This window comes from Cyprinodon tularosa, unplaced genomic scaffold, assembly GCF_016077235.1.
Source record: "Cyprinodon tularosa strain WSP-4 unplaced genomic scaffold, ASM1607723v1 ctg74, whole genome shotgun sequence".
Lineage (NCBI taxonomy): Eukaryota > Metazoa > Chordata > Actinopteri > Cyprinodontiformes > Cyprinodontidae > Cyprinodon > Cyprinodon tularosa.
In genome coordinates, this window is record NW_024039496.1 from 2,434,025 (window position 1) to 2,456,332 (window position 22,308).

Sequence of the window (22,308 nt, forward strand, 5' to 3'; positions counted from 1 at the left end):
AAAAACATAAAAACTAAGCAAATAGAATAGAATACAGCTGAGTGGAACAAAAGCACATAGTTATAAATAGGCATTGTCATAATAATGAAGTGGCCAATTAAGCTCTGCATCAGACTCAAATGTGGAAAAAAGACACAATAGGAACAAAAGTAAATTGTATAGTAAAAGAAAAAACCCTCACAGTAATGGCAAATGCTCAGAAAAAGTAATTTTTAGCAAAGTAATTATTAAAAATGTACATACTCTCTATATTTGTTCAACAGTAACGGTCTGCTTTACAAAAGCATGAAAACTGTTAAAGTAAGAGCACAGCAGAAATGTCTCTTATGGAGTTGAGAGCTGAGGTGGTTATAATCTTGTGCTCACTGACCTGTGCTCAATCTTGTGCTCACTGACCTGAAACTGGACTTGTTAGAGAATATAGGGCAGATTGACATGAAGGGCCAAATTACTTCTGATGGATTTGAGGAATTAGGTAAATTAGATCCTCTTTGAAGACTGTCATATATTTATTCTGCATATTGAGCCAGAGCCTTTGTGTGCATATATTAAACAATATTTTGTGGCACTCAGGGCAGCGTATATGTGAGCAAATATGATGTGTATTTATTAAAATGTATTAAAACTGCATTCAAACCTGTACTCTTAAAACTGTGAAAGTATGAAATGTGGATCTGCTTTCTGTGGAATCCTGGATTTTTTTTTCTATCCACTTGGTATATTTATATTCCATTAAAAATAAGAAACCCTGTTAAGACCCAGGCATTTTTGTCTTTTTATATTTTCTGTTAGACAGAGCTCCAACCTAAATTGCTATTTTTTTTTTATTATCAAGGGAGCCTTTGTAGCCAGCTTGCTATAACATTGACATTTTCATGGCATTTCTTAACTCCTGTGTCCTCTCGTTCTTCCCCGACTCCCAGCTGATCTCAAGCCTGACCTCTCCTTTTGGGTATTCATTTGACATATCCTGAACAATTTCATTCCTGCAAAATTCTTACCACAATTATCTTTAAGTGTATTTCTGAATAATTTCATTCGTGCAAAATTCTTACCACAATTATCTTTAAGTGTATTTGTTTCATGCTGTGAAATGCTGATGGACTAAAATGGTTGATTGGGAAGGAACAAATAAATTAGAGGCCAGGAACTCTCTGAAAGCATAAGTGCGGGGGAACACAGGCTGAGAGACGAGGCAATATTAGTGATGAGGTGCCAACTTTCATCGGAGGAGGTGCAGGATTGGTGCAATCAAAAGGAAAGCCATAAAACAGTGAAGTCATCATAGAAAAAAAGAGGTTGGGTTAAAATAGAATTGACACAATTAGGCCATACTAGATTTCTCTGTGATGTTGCTAGGTGCATAGTCAGATCTCAGGAGCTAACATGCAAATTTCACGCTCATGAGAGAGGTGTAATGTGTATGTTCAGATGTGTGTGCCAGTTTCCTGCTCTTTTGAATACATTTTTCATGAAGCGCTTACAAGGTTTATTTGATAGGCTGACTTATCACTATTAACTCAGTACTTTGTAAGATGGGGGAGAAAATTTAATCAAACGCAGAACAGTTTCATTTTTGGTTATGCGCTCATTTTCAATTCTGGCCTCTAAATCAGTTTGAAATAAAGCAAAATGTATTATGCAGAGCCGCTTAGAACAAAACTGGTGTTGGAAGCTGGAGAAGTACCTCTCTTCTCCAGCAGAGTCCGCCGTGGATCCTCCTGAGCAGAGCCCTCTGCACAGCTGCTGCTCGTTACCATCATCAGGAGGACCCTCTACTTAAGCTGTCTTCAGACCTTGCCTCAACGCCGCAGTGTTGAGCCAGTTGGTTAGCACCTAAGCCCTGAACCTCTGAGAACTTTGCTTGCTCTGAGATCCTGACAGGATCCAAATCTTGTCTCTGTTTTTCCAGGAAAATCTGATTCTCCTTCGTGAAGCTCTGGAAGAGCTTAACCCACCGAGCCTGCCCTCAGAGCCAAACCTGAAGACTTCCCCTGGATTCTCTTGCAGCTCTGGACCAAGAGCTGGAGATCCTAAGTCAAGGTCAGCTACCTTTCAGAAGCAAGACGCTGAAGCAGCTAACGGACTCAGCTAATCAGACTCTCTCCAGTTCCAACAACCTTCCTCTCCAAGATCCATTCAAGGACCCACAAGGTACAAACCAGAGACAATCAAAGGACAAACCGCTAAGAGCCCAGCTAACTAACTGTCTTCCTCACAGACTCCGGTGAACCCGTTTGCCCAGGACCATAACCAGAACATACTATCGTTGGATTGTCTTCAATAAACTCTGTTAACTTTTCATCTGTTTCCTGTGTCGTGGTGTTCTGCATAATTGGGTCACATTAGTGTACCGATCATGACAGAACACTGCGGCCAAACACAGGACCCAGCAGAGCACATCCGCCGTCGATTGGAGGAGCAAGATGCACAAATTTATGGACAAGCTCAGACTCTCCGTGAGTTATACTGTCTTGTGGAAACTAACAATCAAAAGCTTCAGAGCTATGCTAATTTCATGAACAGTGCTAACGCCACACCGGCAGCGCAACCTTTTCCGGGTCCAGTTCCCCCTCCGAGGTCACCAGCAGTGACGTCATCAGAGTTCCGCCTAAGCCTTCCTGAAAAATTCTCTGGTAATATGAAGGATTGCAGAGGATTTTTATTTCAGTGCAGATTATTGTTCCAGAACTCTCCAAACAGCTTTTCGACGGACTTTAAGAAAATAACCTTTATTCTCTCTCAACTAACAGGAAGAGCTTTGGAGTGGGCCCAGGCCAGATTTCCCTCAGATGAAAGTCTCAACTGCCGATACTCTGAATTCATTTCTGAATTCTCCCAGGTTTTTAATCAGGAAACTGATCAAACAATTGACTCTCGTGCTCTTTTCAGTATTAAGCAGGGAGATTCATCTGTGGCTGATTTTTCGATCAACTTCCGGGTTAAGGCAGCAGCTTCCGGATGGAATCAAAGTGCTCTGAAGGGAGCTTATTTCATGGCCTTAAATGAGAATATTAAAGACGAACTGGCAACTCTCGACGAACCAGCCTCCCTTGAGGATCTAATTAAACAAACAATTAGATTGGATAACAGAATTAGAGCCAGAAACAGCTCTAAGTTAAGAAATTCTGGGTCTCACGCCTCTACTTCTGCATCAAATATTGTGACTGTTTCTTCTCCTCCCACAGACCGACCAAAAGCCCAGTCCCTCCCTCTGCCTTTTCAGGCTTCATATTCAGGTGGTACGGAGGTCGAACCTATGCAGGTGGGACACACTCGGCTTACTCCTGAGGAGAGACAAAGACGTTTTTTGAGCAGACTTTGCATCTATTGTGGTGAAAGTGGACATTTCATTGCTTCCTGCCCGGCAAAATCAAAAGGCAGGGCCCGCCAGAGGATCTGAGGAGTCTGGCGGGCCAAACCAACTCTAAGAAATCTCCTCGATTGATGCTGCCTGCCACCTTGTTTTGTAATAATCAGAACCTCTCTTTTTCTGCCTTTATTGACTCAGGCTGTGAACGGAACCTCATAGACTCTAACCTCGTTCGACAATTGATGATTGAAACTGTTCCTCTTTCTCAACCCCTCCGTGTCTCTGCCATTGATGGGAAAAATCTCCACCAAGTTACTCATCAAACCCAACCCCTCGAGCTCCTCCTCTCAGGTAACCATCGTGAAACTATCACATTTTTTGTTATTCCCTCCGCATGTTCCCCGTTGGTGCTTGGATTCGAATGGCTGGAGAAACACAACCCACGCATTAATTGGACTGAACGTCACGTGGAAGCATGGTCTACGTCATGTCATGAGACTTGTCTTCGGTCGGCAGCCCCCGTGGTGGGGCCTCCTAGGGGTGGGGGAGAGATGGACTCTCCTGACCTATCTTCAGTTCCCTTTGAGTACCATGACTTGGCCCCGGTTTTCAGTAAGGTCAGTGCTACGTCCCTTCCACCACATAGACCATATGACTGTGCTATTGAGTTGTTACCTGGTGCACCGTTACCCAGCAGCCGTTTATATAACATCTCCAAGCCAGAACGAGAGACAATGGAGAAGTATATTAACGAGTCTTTAGCTGCTGGAATTATTCGCCCGTCCTCTTCTCCTTTGGGTGCTGGTTTCTTTTTTGTTGGCAAGAAGGATGGTTCGTTAAGACCATGCATTGACTACAGAGGGTTGAACCAAATCACCATAAAGAATAAGTACCCTCTACCTCTCCTAGCCTCTGCTTTTGAACCTGTTCAGGGGGCAACAGTCTTCACCAAATTGGATCTGAGAAACGCATATCATCTCCTCAGAATCAGAGAAGGAGATGAATGGAAGACTGCTTTCAAGACACCATTGGGTCAGTTCGAGTACCTGGTAATGCCTTTTGGTTTAACAAACGCCCCCGCCTGCTTTCAAGCACTAGTGAATGATGTTCTCAGAGACTTTTTAAATGTGTTTGTCTTTGTCTATATAGACGACAGTCTCATTTATTCACGGAACTTAACTGAGCACAAGAAACATGTCCGCCTGGTGTTACAGAGGCTACTGGAGAACAAGTTATTCGTCAAGGCAGAAAAGTGTGAGTTCCACCAACCATCAGTGACCTTTTTGGGGTTTGTGCTCGAGGGCGGGCAGGTTAAGCCTGCTGAGGACAAGATAAAGGCGGTTTTGGACTGGCCGATTCCTGAAGATCGAAAACAGCTTCAAAGGTTTTTGGGGTTCGCCAATTTTTACCGTCGTTTCATTAGAAATTATAGCCAGACGGCTCAACCTCTGACCTCTTTAACTTCAGTTAAGAGGAATTTTCAATGGACTCCCGAAGCTCAGTCTGCTTTTGACAAACTGAAATCTTTGTTTTCCAGAGCACCAGTGTTAATTCAGCCCGACCCTTCTAAACAGTTCATCCTGGAGGTCGACGCTTCGGATTCTGGCGTTGGAGCCGTCCTTTCCCAGAGACTCGACTCAGATCAAAAGATTCATCCATGTGCTTTTTTCTCTCGCAGACTCTCATCAGCAGAACAGAACTACGGCGTTGGAGATCGAGAACTATTAGCCATCAAATTGGCGTTGGAGGAGTGGAGACACTGGTTAGAGGGAGCTGAGCACCCGGTTCTAGTCTGGACTGATCACAAGAACCTTGCTAGCATCCAGTCTGCCAAACAGGCCAACCCTCGTCAGTCCAGGTGGTCCATTTTCTTCTCCAGATTTAATCTCGTTATCTCCTACAGACCCGGATCTAAGAATGTGAAACCAGACTCCCTCTCGCGCCTATACTCCGTCGATCAACCCGAGACACCAGAGCCAGTCCTCCCGGCCTCTTGTACTGTGGGAGTCGTGAACTGGGAGATCTCCGATCTTATTAACTCCGCCCTGGCCACGGAACCCGACCCAGGTAACGGTCCGGCTAACAGAACTTATGTTCCGTCTTCCGTCAGGTCCAGGCTCATTCAATGGATGCACACTGCCAAATTCTCGGCCCACCCTGGAGTCAGTAGAACCATCGCTCTCATCACCAGACGCTTCTGGTGGCCCACTCTCCACAGGGACGTAAAGGAATATGTGCTGGCCTGCCCCATTTGTGCTAGAAACAAGGCCTCGCATCAGCCACCCTCTGGTCTGTTACAACCCCTTCCGATTCCTTCACGTCCATGGTCCCACATTGCCATAGATTTCGTCACTGGTCTCCCCATCTCTCGAGGTATGTCCACTATACTCACCATCGTTGACCGTTTTTCCAAGTCCTGTCATTTAGTCCCTCTCAGGAACCTCCCCTCGTCGTTCCAGACTGCTCAGCTTCTCGTGAAACACGTCTTCAGATTACATGGCATTCCCCAGGAAATCCTATCAGACCGTGGTCCTCAATTCGTTTCACAAGTTTGGAAAGCCTTCTGTTCAGCTCTGGGCTGTAAGTCTGCCTTGACTTCAGGTTATCATCCACAATCCAATGGTCAGACCGAGCGCATGAATCAGCACCTAGAATCCACCCTCCGCTGCCTAACTTCCAACAACCCCACCGACTGGAGCCAGTATCTACCTTGGATCGAGTACGCCCATAACTCCCAGAGATCAGCTTCCACCGGCCAGTCACCATTTCAGGTCAGTCATGGATACCAACCACCACTTTTCCCCGCAGATGAAAAGGAGATAGCAGTCAAGACCATCAACCAACACATCCGTCGCTGTCAAAGGATTTGGAAAGAAACCATCACCACCCTCAACAAATCATCAGAGACCACCAAACTTTTTGCCGACTCCAGGAGACGTCCCGCTCCCGAGTACGCCATCGGACAGGAGGTATGGCTGTCCACCCGAGACATTCCCCTCAAGGGAATGTCTCGGAAACTGTCTCCCAGATTCATCGGTCCATTTAAGGTTTCCCAGGTCATCAGTCCCTCCGCAGTCCGTCTCCAGTTACCTCCGAGTCTTCGCATCCACCCCACCTTTCATGTTTCTCAGGTCAAGCCCGTAGTCTCTAGCCCTCTGTGCCCGCCATCCGACTCCCCACCACCCGCCCTGGAAGTCGATGGCCACCCGGCTTTTACCGTCCATCGCATCGTGGACTCCCGTCGGCGAGGTAGTGGCTGGCAGTACCTCGTCGACTGGGAGGGCTACGGACCTGAAGACCGTCAGTGGGTTCCCGGCTCTTACATCCTCGATCCTTCCCTGATCGAGGAGTATGAGCGTTCCTGCCCATCTACTTCCTCCGGACCGCCAAGGGGCGGTCGTTGAGGGGGGGGTACTGTTGGAAGCTGGAGAAGTACCTCTCTTCTCCAGCAGAGTCCGCCGTGGATCCTCCTGAGCAGAGCCCTCTGCACAGCTGCTGCTCGTTACCATCATCAGGAGGACCCTCTACTTAAGCTGTCTTCAGACCTTGCCTCAACGCCGCAGTGTTGAGCCAGTTGGTTAGCACCTAAGCCCTGAACCTCTGAGAACTTTACTTGCTCTGAGATCCTGACAGGATCCAAATCTTGTCTCTGTTTTTCCAGGAAAATCTGATTCTCCTTCGTGAAGCTCTGGAAGAGCTTAACCCACCGAGCCTGCCCTCAGAGCCAAACCTGAAGACTTCCCCTGGATTCTCTTGCAGCTCTGGACCAAGAGCTGGAGATCCTAAGTCAAGGTCAGCTACCTTTCAGAAGCAAGACGCTGAAGCAGCTAACGGACTCAGCTAATCAGACTCTCTCCAGTTCCAACAACCTTCCTCTCCAAGATCCATTCAAGGACCCACAAGGTACAAACCAGAGACAATCAAAGGACAAACCGCTAAGAGCCCAGCTAACTAACTGTCTTCCTCACAGACTCCGGTGAACCCGTTTGCCCAGGACCATAACCAGAACATACTATCGTTGGATTGTCTTCAATAAACTCTGTTAACTTTTCATCTGTTTCCTGTGTCGTGGTGTTCTGCATAATTGGGTCACATTAGTGTACCGATCATGACAACTGGGTCTTGTTTCCAGGTGATAATCCCACCTTAAAATCTAATCTGAACCTTAAAACTGCTCTTTTTTTAAAATAAAACTTAAACTTTTAATAACAGGTTTATCTTGTTAACTTCTATCTTTGAGGAAAATGGTAATGAATTATACACATTTCTTTGTGCTAGTTTGATGAGTATGTCTTACAACTACTGCAAATCTAATATTAATGTACCAATATAATTATTTTAATATGTACACCTATCTAAAAGGAGTACAGTATATGTCTATGACATATATAGTAATTTAAAATTGAAGACTGACTGATGACTAGCCATTCATCTACGACACTGTCTCCAAAAATTGCTCACTAAACTCACTTTGTGTCATGATGGGTCTCTGTGATTAAACCCACATGCAGAACACCACACGAAGCAGGGTAAAAGTTAAACAGTTTATTAAAGAGATGCTACACAGAGTAAACAAAGCACTGCTTCTGGTACTGGTCCGGGAACTCGGTTTCACAGAGTATCTGCAGAGAGGGATAGTTTGGTTAGCCAGGTGGCAGCGATAGCTTGGCAGAGTTTTGGATCTTGGTTTGTACCTGATGAGGTTCAGACTGTTCAGTGGAGAGAGGGAACCGGTTGGGTCCAGAGACTGTGGTTCCAGCAGAGAGTTCAGCAGCGACAGAGCTTAGCTTCAGGCTAGCGAGATTCAGACCTTGAGTTGTTCTTCTAGTTCTCTCCTGAGAACTAGCAGGAAGATTCAGGCAGATGATCTTCAGGTTTGGGTTCCTTGGGCAGGCAGGCAGGTTTCCAAACATGAGCTCCTCCAGAGCTACTGAGTTCAGTCGGGTTTCCTGTGAGCAGAGAGGACAGAGACTGATTAGGATCAGGTTGCTCTCTAGAGCAGACAGAGATTCAAGTTCAGGTTGAGGCTCAGGTTCCGCTAACCAAAACCGGTCAACACTCCGGCGCTGAAGACAGGTCTGGTCGCTGCTTAAGTAGGAGGTCTCCTGATGGGCTGATGATCCTTAGGTGTGCGGGAGGCTCCAGCTCAGGAGACCCATAGTGCTCTCTGCTGGAGACAGGTGGCAGATCTCCAGATCCCAACACTTTGAGTTTGGTGGAAGGTAATAGAATGTGGACCTTTATTTGTGTAACTGCACACAGCCCAGTTGTTTCCAAGTTTCCATACCCTTTTTCCGAATGCCTGGGATATCATTTACCTTTAAGATAAGATGTACATTAAGACTATATATTGCCATAACCGTGGAATGTCACGTATTTCTGATTGATCCACACAGAAGGTATATTATGCTTTCAAATGTTTAACCGTTGGTCACATTCTCTGAGCTGATTTATTGGCCTTTGTTTTGCAGCTGAAAAAAAAAAACACAAAGCCTACGCTGGAAATGACACAGGCTCCCATCAATCTTTGAGCGACCATTGGTATCACAGCCTCAGATGATATTCGCACAAGCCCCAAATGGTTCCTCTGGACTTACACCTCACATCTATTCATCAAACCACACACGAGTGGCATTTCAAGCCATCTTAGAGAAAGTAGTATTTTGCTTTCATTTTACAATCACAGTAGTAATCGGATATTAGCAATGCTCTTACAGAGTTGCTGTAAGGTCATTGCAACTATTTTATTTATTGCTGCTGAGAATCCTGCCTGTTTACCTTGGTATTTTGATACTCTATCCCAGGTCTTGAGCCCCAAGTCCTTATGTTTCGAAGGACTCCTTAGCAGCACCCTCATATTTGGCTCCTCCCATTGGTTCTGCGTAGTTTTTAAAGTGCCTGGCTCACTCAAATACATTAATACAATATAACTTCCAGTCATAAAAAAAAACAAGGTAGAATTAAAAGATAATGTTAAACCTGAATTCTACCTAATTCTTTGGCTAAACAGCATCTGTTCTTCTAGTTAATTTAAATAACCATGTCATTTTATTTATACCTTCTGGAGAAATTCAAACTGCTGTTTTCAAACTGCTGTTTTGAAGTAGCAAGTAAACTGCTGTCATGTACTGTACTTTTACAGATCTAAATCCACAGAGATGTCAGCAACACTAGTTGGCATCTCTTCATCATGTTAATCATCACATTTTACAAAAGCTTACTGCTTTTTCAGTTTCACTTTAATAAATCTTAGGTGGTAGGTTGACTACAGGTATTAGAATTTCAGTGCATGTGGCTATTCTGATACTATTTCTTGAAAAATCCTGTGAGCCAGTATCTGGGATCTGATTATGACATCATTGTTAAAATAGAAACCTGAGTAATTTGTGGGTAATAAATTAAATTACTGTTTTATACAGTATGCAAATCTAGTGAAACAAGCAAACCCCAAAAGGAACTCAAAATTGGCTTTTACTTACGTAGACAACACTATATCTACATCTTTTAGCATGTTTTAATCCTTCATCTCCATCTGGTGTGTCTTTCTTACCTTTTTCCCATTTTATTTCCATTTTGCAATGTTATTTATATTGTTTATATTCAGATCAACAACTGCCAAACCTTTTTTTACTCTGAAAGCAGTTTCTGAGTAAAATATAACAGATTACTCTTTTTAGGGGATGTGTGATTTTCAACAGTGCTGATACGGTACCTAGGTTTGATAAAAATATCTCTTCGGCAAGATTAACTACTTTGTCAATTATACCCAGAGGGTTATTGATATCAGGGGGAAAAAAACAAAAAAACAGTGTGCCTAGTAACAATTCCTGCTTTTAGGATCCGTCTTTTCTGTTGAGCTCATTTTCAATCCACACACTGCACTTTTAAACTTTAGGTTAACAACACTTCAGACTCTTTTGTAATGCTGTCAAATTCTGCACTTGTGGCTTTTAATTTGTAACACTAACTTAAGAGAGCATGATATTCTCACCCTGGGGATGTTTTGTTGTTTATCACTTAAAATGAAATAATAGCCTTGTCAAAGTTCATTTATTTCACAAGTCAGATATGCTTTTAAAAACATCTGAAAAGGCATGAAAATAGGGAACTACATAAAAAAATGCAGTGAGAACAAGAAATATTAGCTTGCTTTGATTTTAAGTCAGAAGATAGTTTAAATGCATTGAAATAATATAAGCCACAATATGAATCCAGATTACCTTCTTTTATCTCAACATTTTGATTTGATATATTGTTGCAAGCATCCAGGTTTTACAACTTTGTATATTAAAGCTGATAAGATTTGTTTATGAGATATGTTGTTTAAAATAAAACAAAACATGTATTTATCATAGTTTTGTCTTATTTGGGAAGGAGAAAAAGAAAAAGGTTACAAGAGAAATAGTGTGCAGTGTTATTTTTGCAATTTTTTTTCCCTAAAATATGCACTCAAGGCTCTGTTATTGTTCACTGCAGCTGAATATTAAAGCAAAAACAATAGTCATGATGAATGGACCAGTTTGTACACAGCCAGTTGGTTTATACCTAATTACCATGAACATGAATTCCCATGCAAATTAGGGCTCAACAGCTTTTTTGTATGCCAAGCTGTACTGACCTGGGACCTGGCCAGGTAGAACATAAAGGGTCCCTGATTTTTAGCAGGTAGGCTGGAATGGTGCGATCAGCTTCAATTTTTTTTTTTTTTTAACACAATTATAAGCTTATAATACAGTTCAGTCATTAAAAAGGAAACAAAAAGACAAAGATAAGTTTTTTTTTATCAACTTGTACACTGTTTTGACAATAGAACCCCTATACTCACTTTTGTCATGATTTTATATATTGCTAAAACCCTGAGTTGTTCTTTGATACTCCCCCATAAACAAAGATGATCAAAAAGAGATAAAGTTGACTTTGCCTTTTGTTAAGAACATTTTGGCAATGATGTACAGTATACCAGTGTCTGAATGTAGTTTACACATAACTATCACATTAAAGAAAAGAGGCTTAGTTTTCTTTTTAGCTTTAGTTTTGTTGTTTCTGAAATGCAGATTTGTGGGTGGAAGTGTACATTGGAATTCAGCTACCTGTAATCTGATACATTTAAATGAAAATGATTGCACCCAGTTGCTTTCAGATTTCACTTAATTTGTAAGTAGTGTCTATTTTGGTATTATTTATTCTCCATGTTAATTTAGCTGTTTTATTAAGGCCTCATGGGTTAGAACATTAATGAATAGACAGCTTCATGAAGACCAAGGAACAAAGCAGACAGATCCATGATAGTAAATTACCTGCTTTATTGAGTCCTAGAACCCCAAAATGTCTCACACGAAATTCAGCCATTTACCCATTCATATACACATTCACATGGGGATGCTGGTAAGTCACATTGTAGCCACAGCTGCCCCGGACCCAACTGACTGAAAAATTGCTGCAATGGGCTCTATGCACAACTCCACCACCTCCTGAACTCAAGGCAGCTCTTTTGTTTCCAGTCTTTCATTACTGGATGAACTGATTAGTCCAGGTGTGCCTGACCTCAGCAACCATGACCAAACACATCTGGATTAATCAATTGGATACAATTGGTGCCACCAGGCCCTCTTACCACCAAAAACAGGAACCATGTTTCCCTACCTCTTGATCCATGATCACCCTTACACTAAATATGTGGAAAGGTTTAAAGCATTATTAAGTAATAAAACAGTATACAAAGCTAAACAAATTCGACAAAGCACTGAAACTCTTCATCTGAATATATGAAGAATACAGGTCAATTGGATTAAGCTTTTTGCCTTTAAAATGTTCTTAAGAAGTTCTGTTTAAAAGTTCACCGCAACCCAATAGAATCATGGAGCACATATATGGCAGAAGGAATTTTTGGTCAGGTAAGACCAAAAGAGTTAAGCTTTATCCTCATTTAACAAAAACTGAAAACCACCATGAACAGACTTTCCATTGTGAAACATGATGGTATCAGCACCATACTGTATGGATGCTGTTCGAGCAAGCAAAAAGCAGGAGAGGGTTGCGTTGGGGTTCTTATGAACTTCCTGAGAACAGCTTGGCCCCACTTCTGCTCCCCCAGTTTGGGATCAGCATTATGATTGGCTAATATTAAGTGGGTTTTAGGTAATTATTGGTTTTATCTTGCCAAAACCAACATTTAACATGGATTTAAGCCAATAAATGTTATTTCTTTAAATAATGGGAGGATTTGGCATTGATCTAATCTCTAGAATGTCCTGAAAAGTCATTGCTTTCAACAACGAACCATTTTATACATTGAGAAATGTGGAATATAGAATATGAAGCCGTTAGGGATTAGTGCATGTTTGGCTGGCCTTGGCTTTATACATACACTGGACCTGCCTGATTTATGCACTGATGTGTCCCTCTGGTCAAGAGGCAAGCTGCATTCCTGAAATGAAGCAGATGTTTGGGTGCATTTGATTCTGTCTGCCTATCAAATGGAGATTAACATTACAAACGCTAAATATTTACTTCTTTCTATTCAAATGGTAACTGATTAGACCCAGTGCACCTCTCAATAGAATCAATGGAGTGTAACCCCCCTTTGCTGAGGAGGAGTCGGTTCCATGGGGAATGATGGTTGGAGCTGACAGCAGGTGGAATGTTTCTGGAAACATACCTGTGTGCTGCCAGATGAGGGGTGACAGATGAGGACTGATGTATCACCTGTTGGGGTGCAAGTAGGGTTTCTCTAAAGGTCAGGTGGAAGTTGAGCTGAGTAGGTCAAAACTGGTTATACATTCTAAGTAGGACTCATATCCTGGTACTTCATCCTGAGAAATAATGCAAATTTTCCCCAAAAAAGGTTATTTTCGGTGTTGTGATACAACATTGCTAAAAAGAAGGAAACAGTTATCAAAGCCTCAAATTCCTGTCACCTCAAATAACTGACAAAACAAAGACCAATCACCTTGGAGAAGCTGTGACCCATCCCCTTTAGTCACATGATAAGGTCCACCATTTGGTAATCACCACCTACAGTAGTAGGTCCACCATCTTGATCCATGTTGACTCTGCATCAAAGCACCCTCCCCCCTTTATCTAACTAAGTTAGTTGAATGTAGTTTTACTGAGGTGCCACAATGCTATATTGTTGATTTGTAACATTTTTAAACAGTAACCATTGTAAGCTGAATTAAGTTACATTGTTTTAACAGTATATATAGTTGCATTTATATCTGCTGCTATTTTTTAACTGAGATTAATGAATGTATTGACATTTGGTCTTCCTTATAAACCCTTTATAAGCCATTTCAACGGACTCTTAGACACCTTTTCCCCCTCTTTTAACTTATTCAGTTAGTCTACCTTGTGTTAGATTTTGCAATAGTGTGTAGTGTTTGCATAGATGTTAGATTTTTGAAATCATTAAATTGGTTTTACCCTTAATTTTGAATGATGTATCCATTAACTACAAATCCAGTTCTAGTTAAATATACAGTATATACATTCATATTCTAGAGATAAAATATTACAACATCTGCATGGATATTGGTCCCCTCTAAAAAGAGGTGAACCAAAATTGAGTTCTTTCCTGGTAAGATCTGAGAAGATGACCCCCCTCTCCCACTAAGTGGAATGAGGAGGTGGTAGAGGTCAAGTCCATTCTTATTCATGCTAGCGAGGGCTTTGGGCCTGGTTTCTCTGGAGGATTGTCACGAAAAAAAAAAAATGTATTGTTAAAGATACAGAGATTCAGCTTCAAGCAAAACAATATCCCAGAATATATAGCCAGAGCTATCAATCATTGAATGATTTAGAAAAAAAAATCTTATTCCTGTTTGTTTTGCACAGTGTGTATCTATATTTTGACCCTAGGGTGCATGCTATCAAATGTAAATTAAAACTTTTCTGTTGACAATAAATGTTCTTAAGTGTTTTTTTTGTAAAGTGATCTTTGCAATGCATTGACTATGTGGGATTGAATGGTTATCACTGTTTTTTTTATTACATAAAAAAGAAAATCATATGTCCATTTCCACGTTCATGCCATAAATATGATCTACCCTCAATTATATAAAATGCCAACAGGTAGTAGTATAGAATAGAAATGTGAGAGAGTTTGCAATACTTTTGCAAGTTGCTAATTGTGTAAGTTTGTGGGAAAAAGTAAAAACAGGAACAAAACTTTCTAAAATTATAAAAATGTTAAGCCTCAGCCTTGAGAAATTGTGTTAAAATGAACCTTTGAGTTTTTCTTTTTCTACATGGCTAAGGTAAATTTGGCAACAATGTTAGCCTTCTTCCAGAAGGATTATACAGGCCTGGCACAGCGATTCTTTGAAGTTTTCTTTTTCATCGAAGAAAGAACATTTTAAGCCATAACATGAACACAGTTTCATTTCCAGTTCCCTCTGGGGCTGATTCACTGCACTATGAACCTAACTGGGTCAATACAGGACTTTTACGGTCTCCCTGAAACCACTCCTGTGTTCTTTTGCCAGACGTTTTAAGGAATGCTCAAAAGATTTCCCAACAGTTTCTTTTTTTCCCAATATATTTCTTATTCTTCCCTTTTATCCTATCTCAAATCCCCATTGCAAGAAAAAATCCTGCTTTTCACTTGATAATATTGAGGGGTTGCTGCAAAGAAGTTGTTAGGTGTATTCGAATAGTAGCACATTTTCTTAATCTGCAAAGAAGACTTTGATCCTCAAGTTATGAAATTGTCAGAGGAAACTTTGGAAACCTGAGTGGTTTGCCTATTTCATTTCTTGAAATCAAGTTTCTGTCTTGCTGATTTATAATAATGATTTGGTTTTAATGACTCTTGCTTATAAATCGTCTGGGCCCAAGCTTTGAGCTGGCCTCTGATATATTGTTATTCAGATGGAAAAGTTATGATTTTTTTTATTAATAAATTTAAATGTCTTTTAGCATACGCATAAAAAATTTTGCATTATAAAAATGTGAATAAAATTTTAATAAAATGTAAATTGTACTTTTCCCATGACATGATTAATAAAGTATGATTAAAAAAATAAGCGTAATCATGCTTTACCTGTTGGAAAACTTTCTGAGATTCTAGAGTGTGTACTGTTGGGCATTTTGCAACCTACTGCTCTTTGGTACATGTCACCCACTGGTTTTGAAATCATTGAAAAATGAAAGGCAGCAGGTCAATCAATCTCCCAGTTTATCCCCATCATTCATCCAGTGGAGCAGAAGAAAATTTAAAAATGCAATCAATTAAGGCATTCTCAGAGATTCAGATTTGTACATGTGCATTCACCATATGTAAATAAAAGGGTAAACCCTTAATAATTAGCAATCAGAAATGCTGGAGATAAAAAAAAAAACAACAAACCAGTTTAAATAGTGATACACCTAGTTTGGCAAAACTGTTCATATTATTTAACATTTTCCACAATTTATTTGGATTTTATTTTATAGATTAATCAGAGTATCAAGTAATTGTAAAGGGAAAGAATAATCATGCTTGCATTTTAATACTCTAAATTACAAATACATTATTTTCTCTTAAACCATGTGAGATTGGGTGGTGCTAGTGGATGTCCTTTTTTAAGTGTTGTTAGAGATTGAGTTTAAGTTAAATCTAGAGTTTGACTAGAGCAATCTAATAAATGAAAAAATTTGCTTAATGCTGCCATGTTTCACAGTGGTCATTGTTTTTTAAAGGGTGATGAATGTTAATACTTTCAGTGCAAACACAGCAGTTTGTTGGGATCAAAAGAGTTGAAATTCTATTATATTCTTTGAACAATAGCTTTTTTTTGCCAGTCTTCCATAAAAGAGAATGCAATTTTGAATGCAGAACTAACAGTTACCATACTGACAGAGTCTACAATACTTTGATCCTAGTCTATACTTTTTTTCTTGCATCCATCAGTGAGCAGTGTGGTATTCCTAAAGCGGAGACATTGAACAATTTTAAGACCTGGTTCTCGCCTTGCATCCTCTTTGTTTCCCAGTTAAATACCTGTGTAATTGCACACAGTCTCATAGGGTTTTAAAGAAATGAATTTCTAAACATACAGAAAACATATGGTTTTGTTTTATGTGGATCTCAAATTATTGACTGGGTGAGGTTTATTTACTCTGAGAGAACACAAAGAAAAACAATATTCTTCAAAAGAGTAAATAATCTAGTTGCATTATGTTTTTGTTTACTTAGCAAATTACTTGGCAAATGGTACTCATTATGTGTGTCTGTTTCCTTTTGTTTGTGCACAGGCCCCTGTCATCCGAACCCTTGCCACAACAGAGGAACGTGTGAGATCAGTGAGACGTACAGAGGCGATACCTTCATTGGTTATGTGTGCAAGTGTCCTCCAGGCTTTAGTGGAGTTCACTGCCAGCACAGTAAGTAGTCTGTCTTTAATATCCAAATCCAATGTGACATGAAACAAAAAAGATAAACAAAGGCTGTTTGTAAAGATGTAAACCAGATAACATATGTCCTTTTGATCAACGACAATTTCAACTTAATGAATGACAATGTGATGAGAATAAATTTTAAGCCATGAAAAAAATGGATTTACTTTTGAAAATTCAGCTAAGCACAACGTGAGGTATAGTAAAGTGTAAAACTGCACTTGATTTCCTTTGTTTAGACTAAGTAGCTTATGTCGTAGTTGTACCAAAACTATGATGAAACTGTTGGTAAAACAGGCTGGTAAAAAAATACAAAACATGCATGTTATTTAAAATATATATTTAAAAAGAAAAAAATTTTTTATCGGCTATAGAAATGATTGGAAAATAATCTGGTAAGCAGCAACTACGCTGTATGTCTAAAATTAGCCAAACCATTAATGTGTACATTTAACCCCACTGTATAAAATAAAATACGAGAGAAGTTGGAATGAAAGCCATATATCTTGGAATAAGGCTGCTTGTCATTCTGTTCTTGCTTCATTTTACTGTTTTGAACCATTTTCTAGATGGAAGCAGATGGTGTCCTCAATGTGATATGTCTTTGATTACACTGCTACCCTTTTCTCTGTAGTCTGATTGTATACTGAGTGTGTTTAGGTCTGGAAGCTGTGGCTTGATGGTCTGCTGGGCTGCATTTACCGATCGATGGAGATGTTGGCAGCTGGTAATCTAGGCAGTAATGCATTCTGTAGGGTTGCTGTACTTGCTAAGAAAGGGCATCTTTCCTTGCCTAAGATTTGGAATTCGTAGCATTTTAAATCACATATTTAATTGTTTTTGATTCGCTGATTAATAATTGTAAAGTATTGTAAAAAAAATCATGAATTTTATTAATTGATAAATAAATAAATAAATAAATAAAAACATTTTTTATAATTTTTTTATGTCAGGAACAGACTTCTGCAAATGTGTCAGTATTAGGTATGAAGCTAGTTTTCAAAACGTTGTCCCTGGGCAAGGTGTATAATGCAAACAATCAAGAATATATATATTAGACAGATTTTATTTGTCATTTTGTTTACACAAGTGTAAAAACAAAAAGAAATTTCATTTAGAAACAGCTATTTTTTAAAAGTGCAGCCTTGAAAAATAGTAACAATGACTGTAAATTTACAGTTCTAACATTATTTATTTATATTTATATATATATATATATATATATATATATATATATATATATATATATATATATATATATATATATATATATATATATATATATATATATATATATATATATATATATACACTCACCGGCCACTTTATTAGGTACCCCATGCTAGTAACGGGTTGGACCCCCTTTTGCCTTCAGAACTGCCTCAATTCTTTGTGGCATAGATTCAACAAGGTGCTGGAAGCATTCCTCAGGGAGTTTTTGAACCATATTGACATGATGGCATCACACAGTTGCCGCAGATTTGTCGGCTGCACATCCATGATGCGAATCTCCCATTTCACCACATCCCAAAGATGCTCTATTGGATTGAGATCTGGTGACTCTGGAGGCCATTTGAGTACAGTGAACTCATTGTCATGTTCAAGAAACCAGTCTGAGATGATTCCAGCTTTATGACATGGCGCATTATCCTGCTGAAAGTAGCCATCAGAAGTTGGGTACATTGTGGTCATAAAGGGATGGACATGGTCAGCAACAATACTCAGGTAGGCTGTGGCGTTGCAACTATGCTCAATTGGTACCAAGGGGCTAAAAGAGTGCCAAGAAAATATTCCCCACACCATGACACCACCACCACCAGCCTGAACCGTTGATACAAGGCAGGATGGATCCATGCTTTCATGTTGTAGACACCAAATTCTGACCCTATCATCCGAATGTCGCAGCAGAATTTGAGACTCTTCAGACCAAACAACGTTTTTCCAATCTTCTATTGTCCAATTTCGATGAGCTTGTGCAAATTGTAGCCTCAGTTTCCTGTTCTTAGCTGAAAGGAGTGGCACCGCTGTGGTCTTCTGCTGCTGTAGCCCATCTGCCTCAAAGTTCGACGTACTGTGCGTTCAGAGATGCTCTTCTGCCCACCTTGGTTGTAACGGGTGGTTATTTGAGTCACTGTTGCCCTTCTATCAGTTCGAACCAGTCTGGCCATTCTCCTCTGACCTCTGGCATCAACAAGGCATTTCCGCCCGCAGAACTGCCGCTCACTGGATGTTTTTTCTTTTTCGGACCATTCTCTGTAAACCCTAGAGATGGTTGTGCGTCAAAATCCCAGTAGATCAACAGTTTCTGAAATACTCAGACCAGCCCTTCTGGCACCAACAATCTTTCAACTTATTTAACTGGCAGCTGATTGTTTTATTTCTCTAATGGAATTATATGTTACATCTTTCAAGAACAATTGTTTTAAATAATAAAGAGTTCAAATGCATTTTCATGGCCATTTAAGAGAGAGATAATGACAATCAGGTACTTGCTAGGTTGGGCTGTAATGATTTTTTTTCAGTAATGATACACTCTGAACATTGGAATTAATGTTTGTGTGGAAATTCAAACTTTTTAATGTCAAATATAATTAAAGCTACTTTAGAAAACTGGGGTTAATGTAGGATTAGTGTCACTGCTTGAGCCATGATCATGGCTGAGTCATTTATCTTCTGAATTGTGTGTGATCATGTCCTCATGGTGACAAGAGAACAAGTGAGCCAGTATTGGGCCAGTAGCCAAACACTGTAATGAGCTGTCACAGTTGAAGATTGGGAATGATTGCCTGAGACGTCATGAGGTTGCAGATCATTTTTTTGGGGACGGTTTTTCAGTCTGTCAGGGACGAGTGCTTTCTAAACTGTTGGAGTTGTATTTTTCTGGGCTTGGATTTTTGCTGCCATCTTACTACAAAAGCAGTTTGATGTTTTGATGAAAACAGCCAGCACTGATGTGATGCGGTTTGGGATTTTACCTCATTCCTCTTGGCTTATTTGTGAATCCTGTTATAAATCACAGTATAACATATAACCTAAGTCAAACTAGGAACTGATTTAATTTTTTATCGTGTCCTTTTTGAGAGCAAAAAAAAAAAAAAGAAATGTGCTTGCTAAATTCACTCATGGATGACCATTACTCACCTTCTTGCTCAATATTTCTCCAACCTTTCTTCTCCAGCAAGTTCTTTGAACAGATTCCATCTTGGCTGTCGATCAATGTGTGTCTTGAAACACCCCAGCAGAGCAGGATTGATTGGGCTAAATGCAGGATGTGTGAAATGCTTTCTTTTTTTCAGCATTAGTCTCTGTATTTGATCCCAGATTGACAGTCAATACCATGCTGTATTAGATCTGTTACTTGAAAAGGGTTTTTGTCACATGGAAAATCAGCTTCAGATGTTACAGCTTTGACCTGATTTAAAACCATTGAGTCACCATCACAGATATTCAGGCCACCTGGGGCAGATCACAGACTGACTCGCTGTGTGCTTATTCTCTTGTGCCCTGTATAGCACTGCATCAGTGAACTGTGGTGCTACATACACTAATATGTAGTACCTTTTTAGAAGAAATCCAATTGAGACTGTATTTACTTTTCTAGGTTTTATTACATGTTTTGTAGACTCTCAGGGCCGGATTTATCAAGATCCAATTTTGCGTGCAGCAATTTGCGCTCGCAAACTGGAATTTTGCGCAAGGGGCTGAACAATGGTTTGCGGGTGATTTAACAAGAGTGATTGCGTAACTGGTGGCAGGTGCAAAACTGTTGGAGATGCCCTATTTAAATGATGGTTTTGCACGTTTTGTGGTTTGCAGCAAAGTAGTTTGTGGTTTGTACAAACTAGTGCATTAAGAAATTTAAATCTTACAGTGACCCCCAAAAAAAAAAAAAAAAAAAAAAAAAAAAAAATATATATATATATATATATATATATATATATATATATATATATATATATATATATATATATATATATATATATATATATATATATATATATATAAAAAAGAGAAAACTTTGGCAACCTTTATTCCCTAAGGTGGTATGTGGCTGAATTTCTACTTCACTGCAGTAAAAAACAAACAAAAAAACTGGTGTTTTGTATTGGCCTGTAGAAAAATGCACATACCAAATGGCTCACAAGAAGTGACTGTGGATGAGATTACTGTGCGTACGCATCCCCGCAGCATTGGCATGTTGCTCCACAGGCGCAGGGTGTCGGGGTTCTCCAGTAGGGCGTCAGGGCGACATGGCATTTAGAACATCAGACAGCACTTCTGAAAAACTAGATTGGGAGATCCAATGTTGCAAGGAGTTTTGTGATATCTGGTATTGCGTGGGTCCTCCTTGTGGCTGGCTCCAAATCCATTCGGAGTTCCCCCAACAGCTCCAAAATGGCAATGCAGGATAAACGATATGTTTTGATGATCGTTTCCTCGTTCATTCCAAAAATATTCACACGGAGTTAAAAATAATGCGTTCTCTGCGTGTCCTTGCTTCATTTCGATGTCTCCTTCTTGCAACAATAACCGCTGCCATGTGAGCGCAATTACGCATACAGACCATTTGCACCTTCTTTTGAAACGTGTTAAATATAGAGTCAGATACCGTTAGCAAAATTGCTTTCAGGTTTGATAAATCACTTTGCGAGTGCTAAATTAATATATTTACATGTTCTCCTCCCACAGGACGCACTTTTGCGTGTAAACGCCCCATATTGCATATTCATTGCAGAAAAAGTACTAAATGGATAAGAGGCGCTATTTAGCACGTTTTAAAGACCAAATCCTTTTAGCACGCTGTTGATAGATCAGTTTGTAAATTTTTTAGCGTGTGCAGTGAAATAGCTCACGTTTTTATACACGCAGACCTTTGATAGATCCGGCCCTCAGTGTACAAATGTTTTTGTGTAAAACAACAAAACACATCACTGTAAACTGAAGCTGTAAATAAGTGTTATTTTAGCTCTTAAACATTTGACAGTAGTAAAATACTGCTCCACCAACAAAAAAGTCAGTGCTCAAACATTCCTCTGTGCCACAGAAGCTGTTTGTTCTCACCTATTGGCTGATAGGAGTTAAAGGAGGGATATTTTGTTAACAGACAACTGGATGATGCTGTCTGAGAAAAAAATGGGATATTTCCAGGCCTGCTTTTAATTTCATCACTGTGAGTGCGGTGGTTGTTTTTCATTGTTGTTTTGTTTTGAAGCTGTTTTTTTTATTGCCAGACCAGCCAAGATCACAAAGAAAGTATGAAGCACTTGGTTCTTTAACTGCTGCTGCTTTTAAAGGTTAATGTTATATGAGAGGCCTTTAAAATCAATTGATGGCCTCAAAATTACAAGAAGCATCAGATTCTTACAGGAACTGGTTAGTGCCTTGCCAAGTATGCTCACCTTGAGCTTTTTGTTTTTTTCCACTTTATACCAAAAATATCTTTATATTTTATTCTGATTTCATATGATAAAATGAAAAATGTAGGACTAATGGTTATTATATTTCTTTAAGGGTGGATACTGAACAGTGAGGTGTCCATTTGTACAGTAGTCAGTCCTCCTTTGAAAAGACACTTTGGATTGAGCTTTAAATTTAAGTTTTCGAGTAAGTCTGATGACTTC

General features: G+C 39.9%; 1 protein-coding gene across 1 annotated transcript in view; it reads left to right on the forward strand.

Annotated features, from left to right (window-relative positions):
• LOC119773038 (EGF-like repeat and discoidin I-like domain-containing protein 3) overlaps nucleotides 1-22,308 on the forward strand; it is a 158,973-nt gene that overhangs the window by 39,220 nt on the left and 97,445 nt on the right. The window contains exon 3 of the mRNA XM_038269832.1: nucleotides 16,547-16,675. Within this exon, the coding sequence (XP_038125760.1) occupies nucleotides 16,547-16,675 (129 nt within the window). The remainder of the gene's footprint in view (nucleotides 1-16,546; nucleotides 16,676-22,308) is intronic.